This window comes from Oncorhynchus kisutch, linkage group LG10 (assembly GCF_002021735.2).
Source record: "Oncorhynchus kisutch isolate 150728-3 linkage group LG10, Okis_V2, whole genome shotgun sequence".
Classification (NCBI taxonomy): Eukaryota; Metazoa; Chordata; class Actinopteri; order Salmoniformes; family Salmonidae; genus Oncorhynchus; species Oncorhynchus kisutch.
The window spans coordinates 24,603,550-24,624,361 of NC_034183.2; the positions used below are offsets into that span (position 1 = coordinate 24,603,550).

The 20,812-nt window shown below is 43.0% G+C and overlaps 1 protein-coding gene and 1 long non-coding RNA gene across 2 annotated transcripts; both read right to left on the reverse strand.

The window, feature by feature from the left end:
- Positions 1-14,796: 14,796 nt before the first annotated feature.
- LOC116375732 (uncharacterized) lies at positions 14,797-17,652 on the reverse strand. The gene is made up of 4 exons (XR_004211112.1): positions 16,985-17,652; positions 16,553-16,697; positions 16,297-16,404; positions 14,797-14,967 (listed from the first exon to the last, which is right to left on the reverse strand). It is a non-coding gene; the product is annotated as an uncharacterized LOC116375732 (long non-coding RNA).
- Positions 17,653-17,858: 206 nt separating this feature from the next.
- Positions 17,859-20,044, reverse strand: LOC116375733 (otolin-1-A-like). Its single transcript, XM_031832788.1, has 9 exons — positions 19,455-20,044; positions 19,317-19,361; positions 19,028-19,135; positions 18,863-18,916; positions 18,723-18,768; positions 18,481-18,534; positions 18,285-18,391; positions 18,077-18,130; positions 17,859-17,958 (listed from the first exon to the last, which is right to left on the reverse strand). The coding sequence occupies exons 1-7, from the start codon at positions 19,509-19,511 to the stop codon at positions 18,387-18,389; spliced, it is 369 nt and encodes a 122-aa protein (XP_031688648.1). The 5' UTR covers positions 19,512-20,044; the 3' UTR covers positions 17,859-17,958; positions 18,077-18,130; positions 18,285-18,386.
- Between the last annotated feature and the right edge of the window lie 768 nt (positions 20,045-20,812).

The following is a 20,812-nucleotide window of genomic DNA, read 5'->3' on the forward strand; positions in this document are numbered from 1 at the left end:
GGAAAGCAGCTGCGGTCATCCCCCTCTTCAAAGGGGGGGACACTCTTGACCCAAACTGCTACAGACCTATATCTATCCTACCATGCCTTTCTAAGGTCTTCGAAAGCCAAGTCAACAAACAGATTACCGACCATTTCGAATCTCACCATACCTTCTCTGCTATGCAATCTGGTTTCAGAGCTGGTCATGGGTGCACCTCAGCCATACTCAAGGTCCTAAACGATATCTTAACCGCCATCGATAAGAAACATTACTGTGCAGCCGTATTCATTGATCTGGCCAAGGCTTTCGACTCTGTCAATCACCACAACCTCATCGGCAGACTCGACAGCCTTGGTTTCTCAAATGATTGCCTCGCCTGGTTCACCAACTACTTCTCTGATAGAGTTCAGTGTGTCAAATCGGAGGGTCTGCTGTCCGGACCTCTGGCAGTCTCTATGGGGGTGACACAGGGTTCAATTCTTGGACCGACTCTCTTCTCTGGATACATCAATGAGGTTGCTCTTGCTGCTGGTGAGTCTCTGATCCACCTCTACGCAGACGACACCATTCTGTATACTTCCGGCCCTTCTTTGGACACTGTGTTAACAACCCTCCAGGCAAGCTTCAATGCCATACAACTCTCCTTCCGTGGCCTCCAATTGCTCTTAAATACAAGTAAAACTAAATGCATGCTCTTCAACCGATCGCTACCTGCACCTACCTGCCTGTCCAACATCACTACTCTAGACGGCTCTGACTTAGAATACGTGGACAACTACAAATACTTAGGTGTCTGGTTAGACTGTAAACTCTCCTTCCAGACCCATATCAAACATCTCCAATCGAAAGTTAAATCTAGAATTGGCTTCCTATTTCGCAACAAAGCATCCTTCACTCATGCTGCCAAACATGCCCTTGTAAAACTGACCATCCTACCAATCCTCGACTTTGGCGATGTCATTTACAAAATAGCCTCCAATACCCTACTCAACAAATTGGATGCAGTCTATCACAGTGCAATCCGTTTTGTCACCAAAGCCCCATATACTACCCACCATTGCGACCTGTACGCTCTCGTTGGCTGGCCCTCGCTTCATACTCGTCGCCAAACCCACTGGCTCCATGTCATCTACAAGACCCTGCTAGGTAAAGTCCCCCCTTATCTCAGCTCGCTGGTCACCATAGCATCTCCCACCTGTAGCACACGCTCCAGCAGGTATATCTCTCTAGTCACCCCCAAAACCAATTCTTTCTTTGGGCGCCTCTCCTTCCAGTTCTCTGCTGCCAATGACTGGAACAAACTACAAAAATCTCTGAAACTGGAAACACTTATCTCCCTCACTAGCTTTAAGCACCAACTGTCAGAGCAGCTCACAGATTACTGCACCTGTACATAGCCCACCTATAATTTAGCCCAAACAACTACCTCTTTCCCAACTGTATTTAATTAATTAATTAATTTTGCTCCTTTGCACCCCATTATTTTTATTTCTACTTTGCACATTCTTCCATTGCAAAACTACCATTCCAGTGTTTTACTTGCTATATTGTATTTACTTTGCCACCATGGCCTTTTTTGCCTTTACCTCCCTTCTCACCTCATTTGCTCACATTGTATATAGACTTGTTTATACTGTATTATTGACTGTATGTTTGTTTTACTCCATGTGTAACTCTGTGTCGTTGTATCTGTCGAACTGCTTTGCTTTATCTTGGCCAGGTCGCAATTGTAAATGAGAACTTGTTCTCAACTTGCCTACCTGGTTAAATAAAGGTAAAATAAAAAAAGAATTAGCTGGAATTTAGGAGTTACAAATATACCCAGATACATGAAACCTGAGGGAGACCATTTAAAAGGGAAGGGGGAGAAGTATTAGGTACAGAGTGTAGGCTACCAAGTGGCATAGCCTCTGACTTAGTAAGGTTAATCTTGTAGCCTGAGAATTCGCTGAATAATTCAATAATATTAATAAGAGATGTAATTGAAGTCTCAGGACTAGAGATGAATATCAGGACATCATCAGCATACAAGCTTATTTTATGGTGAACATCACCAATGAGCAGCCCCTGTATAGCAGGCGTTACCCTGATGGCCTCGGCCAGTGATTCCATAACGAGTGCAAAGAGGAGGGGGGATAAAGGACAGCCCTGTCTGGTACCTCTGTGTATAGAGAAGCTATATGACCTTAGCCCATTAGTAAGGACAGCAGCCTGAGGATCATCATATAAAACTTTCACCCATTTTATAAAGTTGTCCCCCAGACCAAATTTATTTAGAGCAAATAATAGGTAAGACCACTCCACATGATCAAATGCTTTCTCAGCATCTAGGGAGAGCACAAGACCATCCACAGCACTTTGTTGGTAGGCTTGAATTACATTAAGAAGCCGCCTGACTTTGTTGCATGACTTACGGCCCCTAATGAAGCCAGTTTGGTCTCCTTAGTGGCAGTGAGTCCTCTAATCTTGTGGCTAGAATTTTAGAAAGCAATTTTCTATCCACATTCAGAAGGGAAATTGGTCTGTACGAGGAACAAGACTCTGGATATTTTCCCTTTTTGAGAATAAGTGAAATGTTGGCTTCTCTCAGCGTTTGAGGGAGTTGGTCATTTGAAAATGAGTGGTTAAACATATCACGCAATGGCTCAAGGATCAGGCCATGGAACTCTTTATAGAACTCCCTACAAAACCCGTCTGGTCCTGGGGCCTGACCATTTTGCAGATTCTTAATTGCGAACATTATCTCTTCCTTGGTAATAGGGGCATTAAGGAGGGACCTCTGCTCTTCGGAGATAGTAGGGAGCTCAATCTTACAAAATAAGTTCTCCATTAATTTGGGTGCATCCTTTGGCAGTTCTGAGGCATAAAGGTTTGTATAAAATTTCTTAAATGAGTCACTTATCAATTTATTTTCATATAAATGATTACCATCAGAATCAGTAATAGTAGCAATTGACTGAGAGTCAGCCCTCTTTTTAGCTAGGTATGCCAAGTACTTTCCTGGCTTATCGCCATGTTCATATAGCTTTTGCCTGACAAATCTCATTTTCTTTTCAGCGTCCTGTGTTAGGAGAGAGTCTAACGTTGATCTAATGACTGATATTTCCTTTAATAGGGCAGGAGTGGGCGTTTTAATGTAGTCCTTCTCTTTAGTTCCTAATTCACCCTCTAACATTTTTTGCTTTTCCTGCTTTTTCCGTCTCTTAATAGCTGTGTATGACATAATCAGACCCCTGGCATACACTTTACAGGTCTCCCAAAGGAGCGAGGGGTTATCTGTTGATTGAGAGTTAATAGAGAAAAATGCTTTAAACTCTGTAATAAAATATGATGTGAATGTATGGTCTTTAAGAATGGTTGTGTTCAACCTCCAGTGTCTTGACCGATTGAATGCCCCATTGAGTTTTATGTCCAGGATCACCTCAGCATGATCAGATATGACTATGCTTCCTATCCTAGCGGATAAAACAGACTGCAAAGACGTCCTGGGCATAAAAAAAAATCTATTCTAGTCTGACATCCATGAGGTGCAGAGAAAAAAGTGAACTCTGTTGGAGGAATTAAAAGCTCTCCAGACATCCGCATACCCCAGATCATCACAAATAACTTTAAGTGACTTAGCTTGAGGAGAGAGTGAAGGTATACCGCTGGGAAACTTATCAATAAGGGGGTTCAACAAGCAGTTAAAATCTCCTCCAACCACTGCAGTGTCCGAGTTTAATTCTGAAAAGTCTAGAAATGCCTTAGTGAGGAAATCAGGGGGGAAGTAAATATTCATTATGGAAATGTTCTGCCCTTGTAAAGTACCATTATTTATAACAAAGCGACCAAATTTATCTTTCACACAATTCAAGACTTTAAGTGGTAAGTTCTTTTTCACCAGAATTGCTACACCTCTACTTCTGGATGTAAATGATGAGAAAAACACTTGACCAAACCCCCCTTGTTGTAATTTCAGGTGCTCCTTATCATCCAAATGAGTTTCTTGCAACAGGGCAATATCAATATTTTCTTTTTTCAAAAAAGACAGTACTTTCTTCCTTTTAATGGGGTTATGGCTCCCTCTAATGTTCCATGTACATACACGCAGTCTGTTATCTGCCATTGTATCTTGACCATTCAATATCCAGACTGGATCCTACTGATTCGGTGTGCGAGTTCATTAGAACGTGCGTTGAAGATGTCGTTCCCATAGCAACGATTAAAACATTCCCCAACCAGAAACCGTGGATTGATGGCAGCATTCGTGTGGAACTGAAGGCGCGAACCACTGCTTTTAATCAGGGCAAGGTGTCTGGTAACATGACTGAATACAAACAGTGCAGCTATTCCCTCCGCAAGGCTATCAAACAAGCTAAGCGCCAGTACAGAGACAAAGTAGAATCTCAATTCAACGGCTCAGACACAAGAGGCATGTGGCAGGGTCTACAGTCAATCACGGACTACAGGAAGAAACCCAGCCCAGTCACGGACCAGGATGTCTTGCTCCCAGGCAGACTAAACAACTTTTTTGCCCGCTTTGAGGACAATACAGTGCCACTGACACGGCCTGCAACGAAAACATGCGGTCTCTCCTTCACTGCAGCCGAAGTGAGTAAGACATTTAAACGTGTTAACCCTCGCAAGGCTGCAGGCCCAGACGGCATCCCCAGCCGCGCCCTCAGAGCATGCGCAGACCAGCTGGCCGGTGTGTTTACGGACATATTCAACCAATCCCTATACCAGTCTGCTGTTCCCACATGCTTCAAGAGGGCCACCATTGTTCCTGTTCCCAAGAAAGCTAAGGTAACTGAGCTAAACGACTACTGCCCCGTAGCACTCACATCTGTCATCATGAAGTGCTTTGAGAGACTAGTCAAGGACCATATCACCTCCACCCTACCTGACACCCTTGACCCACTCCAATTTGCTTACCGCCCAAATAGGTCCACAGACGATGCAATCTCAACCACACTGCACACTGCCCTAACCCATCTGGACAAGAGGAATACCTATGTGAGAATGCTGTTCATCGACTACAGCTCGGCATTCAACACCATAGTACCCTCCAAGCTCGTCATCAAGCTCGAGACCCTGGCTCTCGACCCCGCCCTGTGCAACTGGGTACTGGACTTCCTGACGGGCCGCCCCCAGGTGGTGAGGGTAGGCAACAACATCTCCTCCCCGCTGATCCTCAACACTGGGGCCCCACAAGGGTGCGTTCTGAGCCCTCTCCTGTACTCCCTGTTCACCCACGACTGCGTGGCCACGCACGCCTCCAACTCAATCATCAAGTTTGCGGACGACACAACAGTGGTAGGCTTGATTACCAACAACGACGAGACGGCCTACAGGGAGGAGGTGAGGGCCCTCGGAGTGTGGTGTCAGGAAAATAACCTCACACTCAACGTCAACAAAACTAAGGAGATGATTGTGGACTTCAGGAAACAGCAGAGGGAACACCCCCCCATCCACATCGATGGAACAGTAGTGGAGAGGGTAGCAAGTTTTAAGTTCCTCGGCATACACATCACAGACAAACTGAATTGGTCCACTCACACAGACAGCATCGTGAAGAAGGCGCAGCAGCGCCTCTTCAACCTCAGGAGGCTGAAGAAATTCGGCTTGTCACCAAAAGCACTCACAAACTTCTACAGATGCACAATCGAGAGCATCCTGGCGGGCTGTATCACCGCCTGGTATGGCAACTGCACCGCCCTCAACCGTAAGGCTCTCCAGAGGGTAGTGAGGTCTGCACAACGCATCACCGGGGGCAAACTACCTGCCCTCCAGGACACCTACACCACCCGATGCTACAGGAAGGCCATAAAGATCATCAAGGACATCAACCACCCGAGCCACTGCCTGTTCACCCCGCTGTCATCCAGAAGGCGAGGTCAGTACAGGTGCATCAAAGCTGGGACCGAGAGACTGAAAAACAGCTTCTATCTCAAGGCCATCAGACTGTTAAACAGCCACCACTAACATTGAGTGGCTACTGCCAACACACTGTCAATGCCACTGACTCTACTCCAGCCACTTTAATCATGGGAATTGATGGGAAATGATGTAAATATATCACTAGCCACTTTAAACAATGCTACCTTATATAATGTTACTTACCCTACATTATTCATCTCATATGCATACGTAGATACTGTACTCTATATCATCGACTGCATCCTTATGTAATACATGTATCACTAGCCACTTTAACTATGCCACTTGGTTTACATACTCATCTCATATGTATATACTGTACTCGATATCATCTACTGTATCTTGCCTATGCTGCTCTGTACCATCACTCATTCATATATCCTTATGTACATATTCTTTATCCCCTTACACTGTGTATAAGACAGTAGTTTTTTTTGGAATTGTTAGTTAGATTACTTGTTCGTTATTACTGCATTGTCGGAACTAGAAGCACAAGCATTTCGCTACACTCGCATTAACATCTGCTAACCATGTGTATGTGACAAATACATTTGATTTTGATTTGATTTGATTTGTAAAAGTGGGGTGGTACCTTTTTCCCTGTGATGAACTCTCCACTATCTCACTGAGCATAAACAAAAAATATGAACCCTAAACTCGAACTATACTAAACCCAAAAATTAAACATGTAAAGATCCCAAAGGGGGTTTTAGGTGATCCGTTGACCATAATCTTCAATGTGGCTGGGTACAACAGTGCGTAGTCCATCTTCATTCTCCTGAGTCGAGCCTTCGCCTCATCAAACGCTTTGCGTCTTCGTACAACCGCTGTGGAATAATCATTGAAGAATGAGACCTTTGGACCTTTATGTTGACTACCATCAGAGCCGATGTTTCTAGCCGCATCCATGACGCGCTGCTTGTCGGTGAAGTTGTGGAACTTTATAACCACCGGCCGTGGGCGCTGATTGGGACCGGGTATCGGTGCTTGAGAACGATGGGCTCTGTCCAGCTTCACACGACCAGCCTTAGTGTCCATTTGTAGGTAGCCAGGGATCCATTCCTCAAAGAATTTTACTGAACGTGTCCCTTCAGAATTTTCCGGGAGTCCCACAACACGAATATTGCATCTGCGTCCTCGATTATCCAAGTCGTCAATGTGCTCCGCCATTTCGCGCACCTGTTTCTCAAGTGCTTTTATCTTAGCGTCCATAGATGTAGTTGAAGTTTCCACTGCAGCAATTCTTCCTTCCGCCTCAACAACACGTTTCACAACGCTCTGTATTTCAGCTGAATGGCCTGCTATTGCTTCCAAGACCGTTCTTATCTTAACATCGATCACTTTAGTAATGTTATCAGTCATCTTTTGAATCATCAGATCCATTGTGCCTGGATCCGCAATGGTGTTAGCTTCGCTAACGTTAGCTAGCTCCTCATGCACATCCACAGGGGTGGTGGTTTTGGTCGACTTCTTAGTAGTTCTATTGGGCATGTTGTCGGAGATTTTTGCGAAATAGTCGTCAAGACTCATTATATGGTAACTTATTTAGCCAATTCTACCACTTTTTCAAGCTAGGAGATTAATGTAAGAATATAAATTTACGAATGCCACGAGAGCTCGCTGAAACACCGTGTTCTCTCTACGGCGCCATTTTGTCCCCCAATATGGAGGTAGTTAATATAATTGTCCATTTGAATGACGCAGTACCCCAGGGGTTCCCAAACTTTGTCACCCAGGCCCCCCTTCCAGTATTGGGGAACAACATCCTTGACTCGGGTGGGAAAGTCTATGTTTTCTATTTCTTTGTTTTTGGAGGCAGCGAGAGCGGAATTGCGACGATACAAGGAGTTAGAACAACAACGGAAGCCCGAGAGGCAGCTCCCCCCAAATTTTTGGAGGGGAACATGGGGAGATTGGCGGAGTCAGGGTTTAGACCTGAGCTAACTCCCCGTGCTTACCGTGGGGAGCGTGTGACCGGTCAGGCACTGTGTTATGCAGTGATGCCCGGTGCGCTCTGTGCCAGCTCCCTGCAGTTGCCGTGCTAGAGGTTGCATTCAGCCAGGACGGATTGTGCCAGCTCAGCGCTCCTGGTCTCCGGTGCGTCTCTTCGTTCTAGGATATCCTGCGCCAACTCTATGCACGGTATCCCCAGTTCGCCAGCACAACCCAGTGCGGCCTGTACCAGCTCCCTGCGCTTGCCGTGCTACAGGGGTTATTCAGCCAGGACGCGTTGTTTCAGCTCTACGCTCCAGACCTCCAGTGCGCCTCCACGGCTCAGCATATCCTGAGCTGGCTCTACGCACTATGCCTCTAGTGCGCCTTCATAGCCCAGTGCATCCTGTGCCAGCTCTCCACACTCACCGAGCTAAAGTGCGTATCCAGCCAGGACGCGTTGTGGCAGGTCCACGTACCAGGCTTCCAGTACGTCTCCTCAGTCCGGTGAGACCTGTTCCGGCTCCATGTACGAAGCCTCCAGTGATGATCCATGGCACGAAGCCTACAGTGATGATCCATGGCACGAAGCCTACAGTGATGATCCACGGCCCGGAGCCTGCAGTGATGATCCATGGCACAAAGCCTGCACTGATGATCCATGGCACGAAGCCTCCAGTGACGATCCCCCAAAAAATGTGTTTTTCTTTCAAAAACAAGGACATTTCTAAGTGACCCCAAACTTTTGAACGGTAGTGTATTTCAACATTTTCTTTGGGGGGGAGGGGGCACCCCGCCTGCCGACCCCTGGCACACCCCACAGTTTAGAACCACTGCAATACACAATATAATGAAGATGCAGGAAGAGTGTCATACCGATGGGACAGGCTGGCTGTTTAATTTTTCTTTTTTTTACCTTTATTTTACTAGGCGTACGTTATCCTTGGCAGGATAGAGTTGAACACACAAAGGACCATGACACACATGTCATGTCGATCTCTGACATAGTAAGAGAGCAGATCAGGATGGAGGAGGGTGGAAGGAAAAAGGGGGCAGGGGGAGCAGTGAGAGGCTCAGTACCTGAGCTTACTTCTCTCCTTATCGGACAGAGGAGGGATGAAGACAGCAGGGACAGGAGCAGGCTCCAGTGAAATGAAAAGGATGGTTGTGAATTAAAAATAAGTCATGATTTAAATCCATATGATATTAGACACATTAAGTCAGATACTAAGGTAACCAACATTTTTATAGCTGGAGACAATGACCCTTCAAAAAAAAAACATGTTTTAATTGATGAACTCATGCCCAGAAAGACTGTGGCGATTGTTCTGTCTATTTATGTTTGCACAGTAACAGCTGACGAGGGTAGATGTCAGGTGACCTTTATACTAAACAAACAGCCCTCATTCTCTTACATTGTGTGCAAATAAGGGAGCTCTCAGGATTAGAGTTTTTGCTTTGATTTGTTGTGTACAGTACAGATAGAACATGTGTTCATTTCACCCATGACTATTAAGACGTGAATAAGACGAGTCATAGTTCAGCCAATTACACTGTTCAACAATACATAAAGCAAAACATGTTTTAAGTGGCTTTTTCTCTTCAGTCTGCACTTCTCGATTCACTGTGAACCTTTCATTTGGCCACTCAGTCACTTAGGTTGACTCCTACAACGTGGAAGAGAGATGCAGATGAGTATTGCCTTTTTACATCACTTTGTCTCACTCTGTTAGTTATATGCTCTTTTTATAATGCACAAATAACCAGATATGAAAACAGACAATCAAGGAAAAGCAGTTTGCCTGGGTTTAAAATGACAAGATTACAAGTCATATAGGCTTAAGGGAGATTTAGTCAGTCCAGTAGGGATTTGACAGTGCAGAGCCATGGCACAACACTGTTTTTTGAGTATAGTAGGCACATCCACACACAGTGACAGAACAAAGAGAACTTTGTTGAATCATTGGGACTCAATCAATGACAGGTGAGATGTGAGAACAGACAACATTGTTAGGAGGATGCGACATCAGCATCTAATCACTTGCTCAGAACCAATAGAACACATTCTCTGTTTTATAGCAATCCGACCTCTGTTTTCCTCTTCAGTTGGAGATTTTTGCTGATGTGTTGCTCCACCTCCATTTTCCCTGAAATAAATTGAGAAAATGTGATTAAAGCAAAGCAATAAATTATGGGTCAGACGTTCATATTCATTCAGTTCCAAAGTCTACCAGTGCCGGTGAGTAATATGAATCCCAAATTACTTCAGGACTAAGTTGCGAAGGAAATTGTGGGTTTAATATTTTTTTTGCATTGTTTATGAAAAAAAAACAGATCATATTTACATAAGTATTCAGACTCTTTACTTTGTTGAGCACCTTTGGCAGTGATTACAGCATCGAGTCTTATTGGGTATGATACTACAAGCTTGGCACACCTGTATTTGGGGAGTTTCTCCCATTCTTCTCCGCAGATCCTCTCAAGCTTTGTCAGGTTGGCTGGGGAGCGTTGCTGCATAGCTATTTTCAGGTCTCTCCAGAGATGTTCGATTGGGTTCAAGTCTGGGCTCTGGCTGGGCCACTCAAGTACATTCAGAGACCTGTCCCGAAAACACTCCTGCTTTGTGCTTAGGGTTGTTGTCCTGTTGGAAGGTGAACCTTCACCCCAGTCTGAGGTCCTGAGCACTCAGGAGCAGGTTTTCATCAAATATCTCTCTGTACTTTGCTCCATTCATCTTTCCCTCGATCCTGACTAGCCTCGCAGTCCCTGCCGCTGAAAAACATTCCCACAGCATGATGCTGCCACCACCATGCTTCACCGTAGGGATCATGCCAGGTTTCCTCCAGACGTGACGCTTGGCATTCAGGCCAAACAAATTAAATCTTGGTTTCATCAGACCAGAGATTCTTGTTTCTCATGGTCTGAGAGTCCTTTAGGTGCCTTTTGGCAAGCTCCAAGCGGGCTGTCATGAACCTTCTACTGAGGAGTGGCTTCCGTCTGACCACTCTACCATAAAGGCCTGGAATGCTGCAGAGATTGTTTTCCTTCAGTTTTCCTTCTGCAGAGATTGTTTTCCTTCTGGAAGGTTCTCCCATCTCTACAGAGGAACTCTGAATCTCTGTCAGTGACCATCGGGTTCTTGGTCACCACCCTGACCAAGGCCCTTCTCCCAACGATTGCTCAGTTTGGCAGGGCGGCCAGCTGTGGGAAGTCTTGGTGGTTCCAAACTTCTTCCATTTAAGAATTATGGAGGCCACTGTGTTCTTGGGGACCTTCAATGCTGCAGAAATGTTTTGGTACCCTTCCGCAGATCTGTGCCTCGCCACAATCCTGTTTTGGAGATCTACGCACAATTCCTTCGACCTCATGGCTTGGTTTTTGCTCTGACATTCACTGTCAACTTTATAAAGATACGTGTGTGCCTTTCCAAATCATGTCCAATCAATTGAATTTACCACAGGTGGACTCCAATCAAGTTGTAGAAACATCTCAAGGATGATCAATGGAAACAGGATGCACCTGGGCTCAATTTCAAGTCTCATAGCAAAGGGACTGAATACTTATGTAAATAAGGTATTTCTGTTTTTTTCTGCAAAAATTCTAAAAACCTGTTTTCACTTTGTCATTATGGGGTATTGTGTGTAGATTGATGATTATTTTTAGTTAATCCATTTTAGAATAAGATGTGGAAAAGGGGAGGGGTCTGAATACTTTCCAAATGCACTGTAGTGGATTGGAACCTAATTGAATCATTAATCATGAATAGTCAAAAGGCCTATTTGTTTCCCTCTCCAGACCAGTATAATGGCATCAAATGCTAAAGTGTGGTGAATTCAATTGGTCTACATGGTTAGAGCAACTTGGGAAATTACATTTTACGTTCTGTGACAAGCTGTCCATGTAAGAAACCTCAGAGTACACATGGACACAGTCCTTCATAGGCAAAATATAATCAACATTAGGTTAGAGCTTGTGAGAACATTGACAACAGTCCTTGTACACTATTTAAGTTGAATCATCTCAATTAGAATTTTATTGTGCAAGCATGGGCAATAACTGCTCAATTGTTGCTGCAGAAGAGAAGACAATTAGGCCTCTATTAAAACTTTTATTTTGCATGCATGTGCAAGTGCTGTAGTGGTAGGCTACAGAAATGTATTTGACTTTGTTACAGGCCAATAGGGCTCTGGTCAAAAGTAGTGCACTATAAAGTGAATGTGGTGCCATTAGGGACATAGTTTATGGGTCATTGTGGAGGTGATTATAAATTATATTCAGGAAACTATTTTTGAAATGAATGACAATATAAACCATGAGGATCTGTGTAATTCCAGCGTTGGATTAGGTTTACTCGCTGTGATATAATTACATTCTGTGTGGGATTAACTTCTGTTTTTATGCTTTTGGCTGGAGACTATAACAGTTATTGCTATACAGACAAAATATTAGATAATTTCTAATAGTGCCCTGGCATAGATAGGTCTAAAGCCATAGCTATATGGTCTAAAGGCATGCTAGCAGGAGAGGATGAGAAAATATTCTACACATAAGGATTAGTCCTCAATGCATGAATGTGTATAAACCTACTGCACATGCTCTGCATGAACAGCAGTTAGGAACAATTCTACCCAGCATGGGTTTATCTTGCAAATCACATTCTGTAATGAATACTGCTATTTCCTGCTACAACAGTTTTCCATCATCCTACAAAAACCATTCATATTATAATTCATTGCACTTACAGTTGAAGTCAGAAGTTTACATACACCTTAGTCAAATACATTTAAACTCAGTTTTTCACAATTCCTGACATTTAATCCTAGTAGAAATTCCCTGTCTTAGGTCAGTTAGGATCACCACTTTATTTTAAGAATGTGAAATGTCAGAATAATAGTAGAAAGCCATTTTGTCACAACTTTGGAAGTATGCTTGGGGCCATTGTCCATTTGTAAGACCCATTTGCGACCAAGCTTTAACTTCCTGACTGATGTCTTGAGATGTTACTTCAATATACCCACATCATTTTCAATCTTCATGATGCCATCTATTTTGTGAAGCACCCCAACATGATACTACCACCCCCGTGCTTCACGGTTGGGATGGTGCTTTTCGGATTGCAAGCCTCCCCCTTTTTCCTCCAAACATAACAATGGTCATTATGGCCAAAAGGTTCTATTTTTGTTTCATCAGACCAGAGGACATTTCTCCAAAAAGTACGATCTTTGTCCCCATGTGCAGTTGCAAACCGTAGTCTGGCTTTTTTTATGGCGTTTTTGGAGCAGTGGCTTCTTCCTTGCTGAGTGGCCTTTCAGGTTATGTTGATATAGAACTCGGTTTATTATGGATATAGATACTTTTGTACCTGTTTCCTCCAGTATCACAAGGTCCTTTTCTGTTATTCTGGGATTGATTTGCACTTTTCACACCAAAGCACGTTCATCTCTAGGAGTCAGAACACTTCTCCTTCCTGACCGGTATGACGGCTGTGTGGTCCCACGGTGTTTATACTTGTGTACTATTGGTTGTACAGATGAACGTGGTACCTTCAGGCGTTTGGAAATTGCTCCCAATGATGAACCAGACTTGTGGAGGTCTACAATTTTTTTCTGAGGTCTTGGCTGATTTCTTTTGATTTTCCCATGATGTCAAGCAAAGAGGCACTGAGTTTGAAGGTAGGCCTTGAATTACATCCACAGGTACACCTCCAATCTCAAATGATGTCAATTAGCGTATCAGAAGCTTCTAAAGCCATGACATCATTTTCTGGAATTTTCCAAGCTGTTTAAAGGCACAGTCAACTTAGTGTATGTAAACTTCTGACCCACTGGAATTGTGATGACACTGAATGATAAGTGAAATAATCTGTAAACAATTGTTGGAAAAATTACTTGTGTCATGCACAAAGTAGATGTCCTAACTGACTTGCCAAAACTATACTTTGTATAGTTAAGAAGAAATTTGTGGAGTGGTTGAAAAGCGAGTTGAAATGACTACAACCTCAGTGTATGAAAACTTCCGACTTCAACTGTATTTCGGTTCATTCCATTTGTGACAACAGGGTGTACTGCTGTTTATTGCATTATAGCTGTAAACCATAAAATGTGTGATAAAGAAAGTGATTGTAAAGTAAGCTGAAGTGACATATCAATGTACAACAAGTTTAGACCATCCAGATATGGGAGGTCATCAAGTTTTCTGGTATTCGTTTGCAAGAATAAAAAACAAGAGATAAAATATTAGCAAAGACATATTTACAAACGCTTAAACAATAAAATACAAATGAGTACATTACATTCTTAAAACATCCACATTAATCAAATATGAAGCATATATTAGCACACACAGTACATCACTGAGAAATGAATAAATAAAAAATGATCGATATGCAGGAGATACAAACAACACAAACAGCTATATATTCTTTAGAAAATACACATTATATCAATCTCTCCAAAATACATATTTCATCATACAGTACAGCTAGTTGTTATCGCAATTATACATAAGCGCTACAGCGAACAGACAACATGATGAGACAACATTCTTTTGTCCTGATGAGGAATTGCAGCCAAATGATCTTGCCCCATACACTGGGCAGTGCTTGCTTCTTCTCTCTGGATAAATGGAGGCTACAAAAAGCACAAAGGTCCCAGGACACATGCTTCTAGCGAGGGCAATTTTGGGGCTTCACCATGTTTCATTGAAATGTACAGCTGTGTGTCATCCGCATAGCAGTGAAAGTTTACATTATGTTTTCGAATAACATCCCCAAGAGGTAAAATATATATAGTGAAAACAATAGTGGTCCTAAAACGGAACCTTGAGGAACACCGAAATTTACAGTTGATTTGTCAGAGGACAAGCCATTCACAGAGACAAACTGATATCTTTCCGACAGATAAGATCTAAACCAGGCCAGAACATGTCCGTATAGACCAATTTGGGTTTCCAATCTCTCCAAAAGAATGTGGTGATCGATGGTATCAAAAGCAGCACTAAGGTCTAGGAGCACGAGGACAGATGCAGAGCCTCCCCTTCCCCTTCTCCCCTTCCCTCCGCACTAACGTCCCTGAGGGGCAACAGCTCCAAGTCCTCTCTATGGATCTCTGTGCTCCCCCATACTCGTACCTCCACCTGAGTGACAGACATGGGAAAACAAGCAGAAAATACCAGGCTGTAATTATAGTACACAACATTGGTATCACACACTGTACTGTGGCCCTGTAGTCTTTTTTATAAGTCTTGACTGACATCAACTGGCCAGGCGGTGAATTACAATGATTATGTCGAATGACTTGTCTTGTAGCAAATGTACTCGGTGTGTATTACGGTTGAATGGCGGGAAATCGGTTACTGAGATTTACCGCCCAAAATCACTACCTTTTCCCGAATAAATAACTGCAAGAAACGGATAAGTTATAATAAATTATTTATATGAACAGCATAATAATTCATTTACAAGCACTCAACACCGGTTGAATATGGCCGGTGTCAGTAAACGTTGGCAAAAAAAAACGCTCTGGTAACATGAAAACAACCTAACCAGCTCTGGTAGCGCGAGTAAAGTGGTCACTCTCATTTGTGTCTGGAAGTAGCTAGCAAGCTAGCCAATGTTAACTTGGGTGCTTGACTGCCGTTGTAAAGTCAGAACACACTACTCCTCGGCCCAAGCGTCCAGTACACTCTGAATTTAGAGCACTCCAGATTGAATTTAAGAACACACCCGAAGTAGTAAAATGTCTAACTAGTAATTTGTTATGCTAACTAGCTTGCAAGAGGTTGCATAGCAACAGCATCAACTTCCGGTAGATCGGAGAAGAGCTAGTACTCTCAACTGAAAGGATACTATTTGTTTACAGTATACTAAAATTAACTAATAGTATATAGTATGTTAGTATGGGTATTCAAACACAGCTCTACTCATCCCATGGTTTGTCTTTATTTGACTATTTTCTACATTGTAGAATAATAGTGAATACATCAAAATTATGAAATAACACATGTATCATATAGTAACCAAAACCGTGTTAAACAAATCAAAATACAGTATATTTTGTATTTGAGATTCTTTAAAGTAGCCACCCTTTGCTTAGATGACAGCTTTGCACACTCTTGACATTCTCAACCAGCTTTTTGGCTGCTTTTCCTTCACTCTGCGGTCCAACTCATCCCAAACCATCTCAATTGGGTTGAGGTCGGGTGCATCATCTGATGCAGCACTCTATCACTTTTTTGGGTTACTACATGATTCCATATGTATTATTTCATCGTTTTGATGTCTTCACTATTATTCTACAATGTAGAAAATAGTACAAATAAAGAAAAACCCTTGAATGAGTAGGTGTCCAAACTTTTGAATGGTACTGTTTGTGAGAAATTATGTTAGCCATAATAGCTAGCTAGCCTTCAATATTCTGCTCAAGAGATAGGCAAAGTTGTACGATTTCAGGACAAGCTACTTACTTGTGACAACACAGGAGGTATACAGGTCATCCCTCCTACAGTGAAGTTACAGGTACACTTGCAGGGCATCAAACAGGCAGCCCTGGTTAGGGTCCACGTAAAAGTTTCCTGGAAAGATCACACCTTTGTAAAACTAACACATTATTGGACAAATTACTCTCTAGCTCTAAAAAGGATGAGATGTTGGCTTCACTAGATCTGTTGCCTACATCAGCTCAGTAGCCAGTCTAACTGCTACCTGCTGAGCTCTACTTACCATCCTGCAGGTGTGGATGAATCAGCCCCAGCTTGTTGCAGGTGGTTGCAGGGCTGTCTTTGGTGCCCTGAGGCCAGCTGAAGGAGCTGCTTGAGTGAAGGTCAGGGAATGAGTCAAGCGTTCTCCTGGTCATGGTCCGGTTTTGCTGGGAAAATGGCCATCCAAAAACACTCACTTTAGGAGGTTTTACTAATAACTTGAGACATGGAGTGCAGGTTATGCAATTGTTTTGAGGAAATATTTTGTGTGGACTGAAGAGTACGATTCCTCAGTCTTACAGTAAAATAAACAGGTCTAGATTACGATAAATCGGGTACCAACTTTCAAAAATCGTATTCTTTTTTCCAAGGTCAAACAGGTCAAACAACCACTTTATGTGAAGATTGTGAGATTTCAAGAGGCATTGTGTACTGTAATGCCATGACCTCTCACCTTTGGCCCTTCTATTCCTTTACCACCTTTCTCTCCAAGGGGACCAGCAGGCCCAGGTCTGCCTTTACCTCCTGGAGACCCGATTAACCCCCTCTTTCCCAATGTCCCCTGTGTACAAACATCAAACTTTAATGACACAACAGCTACTAATACTGTATATTTTAAATCAAAATTAAATATCCCACAATTTTTCCTCTTGTTCCAGACTCTCCTTTCTTCCTTCTTGGACCTTGTAATCCATGAGAAAAACACAGAGGAAGGAGAAGGATAAATCTATGAGAAAACCTTAAAGAAAATAATAATCATAAAAAGTTGCAGAGTAAAACATACACGTCTCCTTTGAGACCACCGGTCCCAGTCTTTCCCCTCTCCCCTAATCTCCCCTCTCCTAATCTCCCTGGAATCAAACACAAATTGCATTCAAATTGAATCTTGATAACTCAAATCCATATAAGCTGGTTAGACAATGTGAATTACTCAACATTCTTAAGGTATCTGGATAAAAGAATCTGCTAAATGACTAAAATGTAAATGTAACCGATTGAAAAGTGCATTACACCTTTGGTCCACGAAGTCCACTTTTTCCATCAACTCCTCTTTTTCCTGGTAAACCCTGCATTGACAATACACTAATTGTCCTTTATGTATTCTCGGGTTAAATGAACTGTAAATACTGTGTTTTGAAATCAGTCCTTACTGTTCATCATTTTGGTCCCACAAAGCCTGTAGGCCCAAACCTTCCAGGAGGCCCCTATAGTATCAGAGAGAACACCAGTCAGACACTCATTCACAGCTCAGAACATCTCTCAGCAACATTTCAGCTTCATACTGTATATTTACAAATAGTGGTAGCATAACAGCCTGCGTCTACTTACTATGGTTCCAGGGAGACCCTTCTCTCATTTGGCCCCTCCTTCTCCGGTGTTGCCCCCCGGTCCATAGTGGCCAGCTTGGCCTCTGATGCCCTACTGGCCCTATCAACACACATCCACATCAGGAGAATTAGGAATCAGGCAGGAATCAAATTTCAATTAAATTAATGGTTTATGTGGTGTTGAAAAGCCATCCTTTGTTTGCTGGTTTGTGAATCACCTTTAGTCCTGGAACTCATTTGCTCCCTCTGTCCCCTGAGGTCCCTGAGTATCCCTGTGAATCAGAGGACACCAGCATTAGCTCTTTTTCATAGATACAGTGTAAACTAACAGGAACACTGATTCTGTGCCATCATCACAATCACAATCCTGAGCATTCAGGATAAGACCCACCCGTTGTATAATTCTAGAATAAACACACCACCTACTTCTTTCCCAGTGGGTCCTTTGGTCCTTGTTGACCTTGGTTGCCTCCATCTCCCTGGATTCCTTTTTCACCTCTTTCCCCACGAGCTCCCATCTTCCCCTTTTCACCCTAACATATTAAAACCTCATATTTATCATTTTGTCAGATGAATATCACAGTTGTTATCAGCCATGATTAATAAATCCTGTGATACTCACCAGTAGTCCCTTTAGTCCTGGTGGCCCCACTGGCCCCCGTAATCCAGTTGGGCCCTAAAGAACAGCAACACTTGTCTCTTCTTATGTCATTATTTTCTTTACTCATTGAGAATCAATGGACTTACATCAGACTCTTTAGTCAAAAATGCTATCCCTGGATTTTGGAATACCAAGTATATACAGATTTATAATGAATAGAATGACTAAATAATCAATACAGTATAATTAATCTACCTCCTCACCATCGACACCAGCAACTCCCTTCTGTCCAATAGCTCCTCTGGACCCCTGCACAAACACAGAGGATTATAAGAAGACACTGGATATAGCTGATTCTCCATTGACATGGATAATGACATAATACACAGTAGTATAGTTCTACCTTATCCCCTTTGTCTGTGACTGGCCCAATGCCCCCGGGTGGTCCGTCTTTACCCTAGAATTTAAGGACATTCACAGTGTGAAGACATCAAAATAGAAAGAAAATGTAAATCGTCCCACAATTGTTGACCATACAGCAATCAATAAAATAGGAAAGGTAACTTACTGGGTAACCTATAACTCCACGGGGCCCAACTGGTCCTGGGGGCCCCTTCTTCCATGGTGGCCCTTGGAGGCCCACCTCACCCCATGGTCCTATATTGCCTGCTATGCCCTGTAGAAATAGGATCAGTACAGACCATTAAGAACATCTAACACAAATTCAAGTACATAACACTACATGCTCTAGTCTAGTGCTAAAACCAGATTGTTTGGTGACTTTAAACAGTGTAGTATATATTCCGGATTAATGTTATATATATTGTTACAATGACTAAAATGTGGCATTGTCTTACATGTGCTCCTCTATATCCCTGTATCCCTGTCAATCCCTGTAGGCCCTGAAACAAAAGCGGAGAAGATGCCCTGAGTGTCCCTGATTCAGTCAGACACACTTTACAAAGCACTGAGAATAGAACAAATGTTATACTTACTGTGCTTCCTTGATTCCCCCTTAGACCCTCCTGACCTCGGATTCCCTGGAAGCCCATTAGAACCCTCTTTGCCTTTGGCACCCTTTGTACAGGATGGTAAACAAACTGACAAACAAAATCCACAAAAACACTGACAAATACAACTGCTTTGTAACATCCCCCTAGTCAGACATAGCTAAGCGAAAAGCTATGAAAACGGAAGACTTTGGTTTGGTAGCAAAATACAGTACTAAACAACATTTCCATAACTTCAGAGACTTCAATTATTTGCAAAGTAAAGAGTGTTGAAACAGCATATTCTGTATGGGGTAACAGGGACTTACCTTGACTCCTGGCTTTCCTGGTTGCCAGTGATTCCTCTACTTCCAGTACACCATGCTTAGTCAATATGTTCCATTTTATAATTTTAGAAACTACTGAATATTAGTGTGTAGCAAAGAACAGAACAATATTCACACTCTTCCCAACTGGACCTTGAATCCCTGTTGCTCCTGTTTTCCCCACCATTCCCTAAGACATGTAATCATCAGCAAGTGTTGAATATGGATTTAAGTACAGTGCATATGGAAAGTAGTCAGACCCCTTCCCCTTTTCCAGATTTTGTTATGTTACAGCCTTATTCTAAAATTGATTAAAAAACAATGTCTCATCAATCTACACACAATAACCCATAATGACAAAGCGAAAATAGGTTCAGAATTTTTTGCTAATGTTTTAAAAATAAATAAATAAATACTTTATTTACATAAGTATTCAGACCCTTTGCTATGAGCCTCAAAATTGATCTCAAGTGCATCCTGTTTCCATTAATCATCCTTGGAGTCCACCTGTGGCAAATTCAATTGATTGCACATCATTTGAAAAGGTCCCGCAGTTGACAGTGAATGTCAGAGCAAAAACCAAGCCATGAGGTCAAAGGAGTTGTCCGTAGAGCTCCGAGACATGATTGTGTCGAGGCACAGATCTGCGGAAGGGTACCAAAACATTTCTGCACCATTGAAGGTCCCCAAGGACACAGTGGCCTCCATCATTCTTAAATGGAAGAAGTTTGGAACCACCAACCCTCTTCCTAGAGCTAGCCGCCCGGCCAAAATAAGCAATCGCGGGAGTAGGGCCTTGGTCAGGGAGGTGATCAAGAACCCGATGGTCACTCTGACAGAGCTCCAGAGTTTCTCTGTGGAGATGGGAGAACCTTCCAGAAGGACAACCATCTCTGCAGCACTCCATCAATCAGGCCTTTATGGTAGAGTGGCCAGATGAAAGCCTCTCCTCAGTAAAAGGCACATGACAGCCCGCTTGGAGTTTGCCAAAAGGCACCTAAAGGACTCTCAGACCATGAGAAGCAAAGATTCTCTGGT

Bases quoted from the DNA above. Each gene is read 5' to 3' on its own strand.
- LOC116375733 (XM_031832788.1), bottom strand. From the start codon at position 19,511: ATGGGCTTCCAGGGAATCCGAGGTCAGGAGGGTCTAAGGGGGAATCAA. The intron at 19,362-19,454 runs GTAAGTATAACA...CTTTTGTTTCAG, and splicing joins GGGGGAATCAAGGAAGCACA to GGCCTACAGGGATTGACAGG. The intron at 18,917-19,027 runs GTAAGTTACCTT...CTTAAATTCTAG, and splicing joins GTGGAGTTATAGGTTACCCA to GGTAAAGACGGACCACCCGG.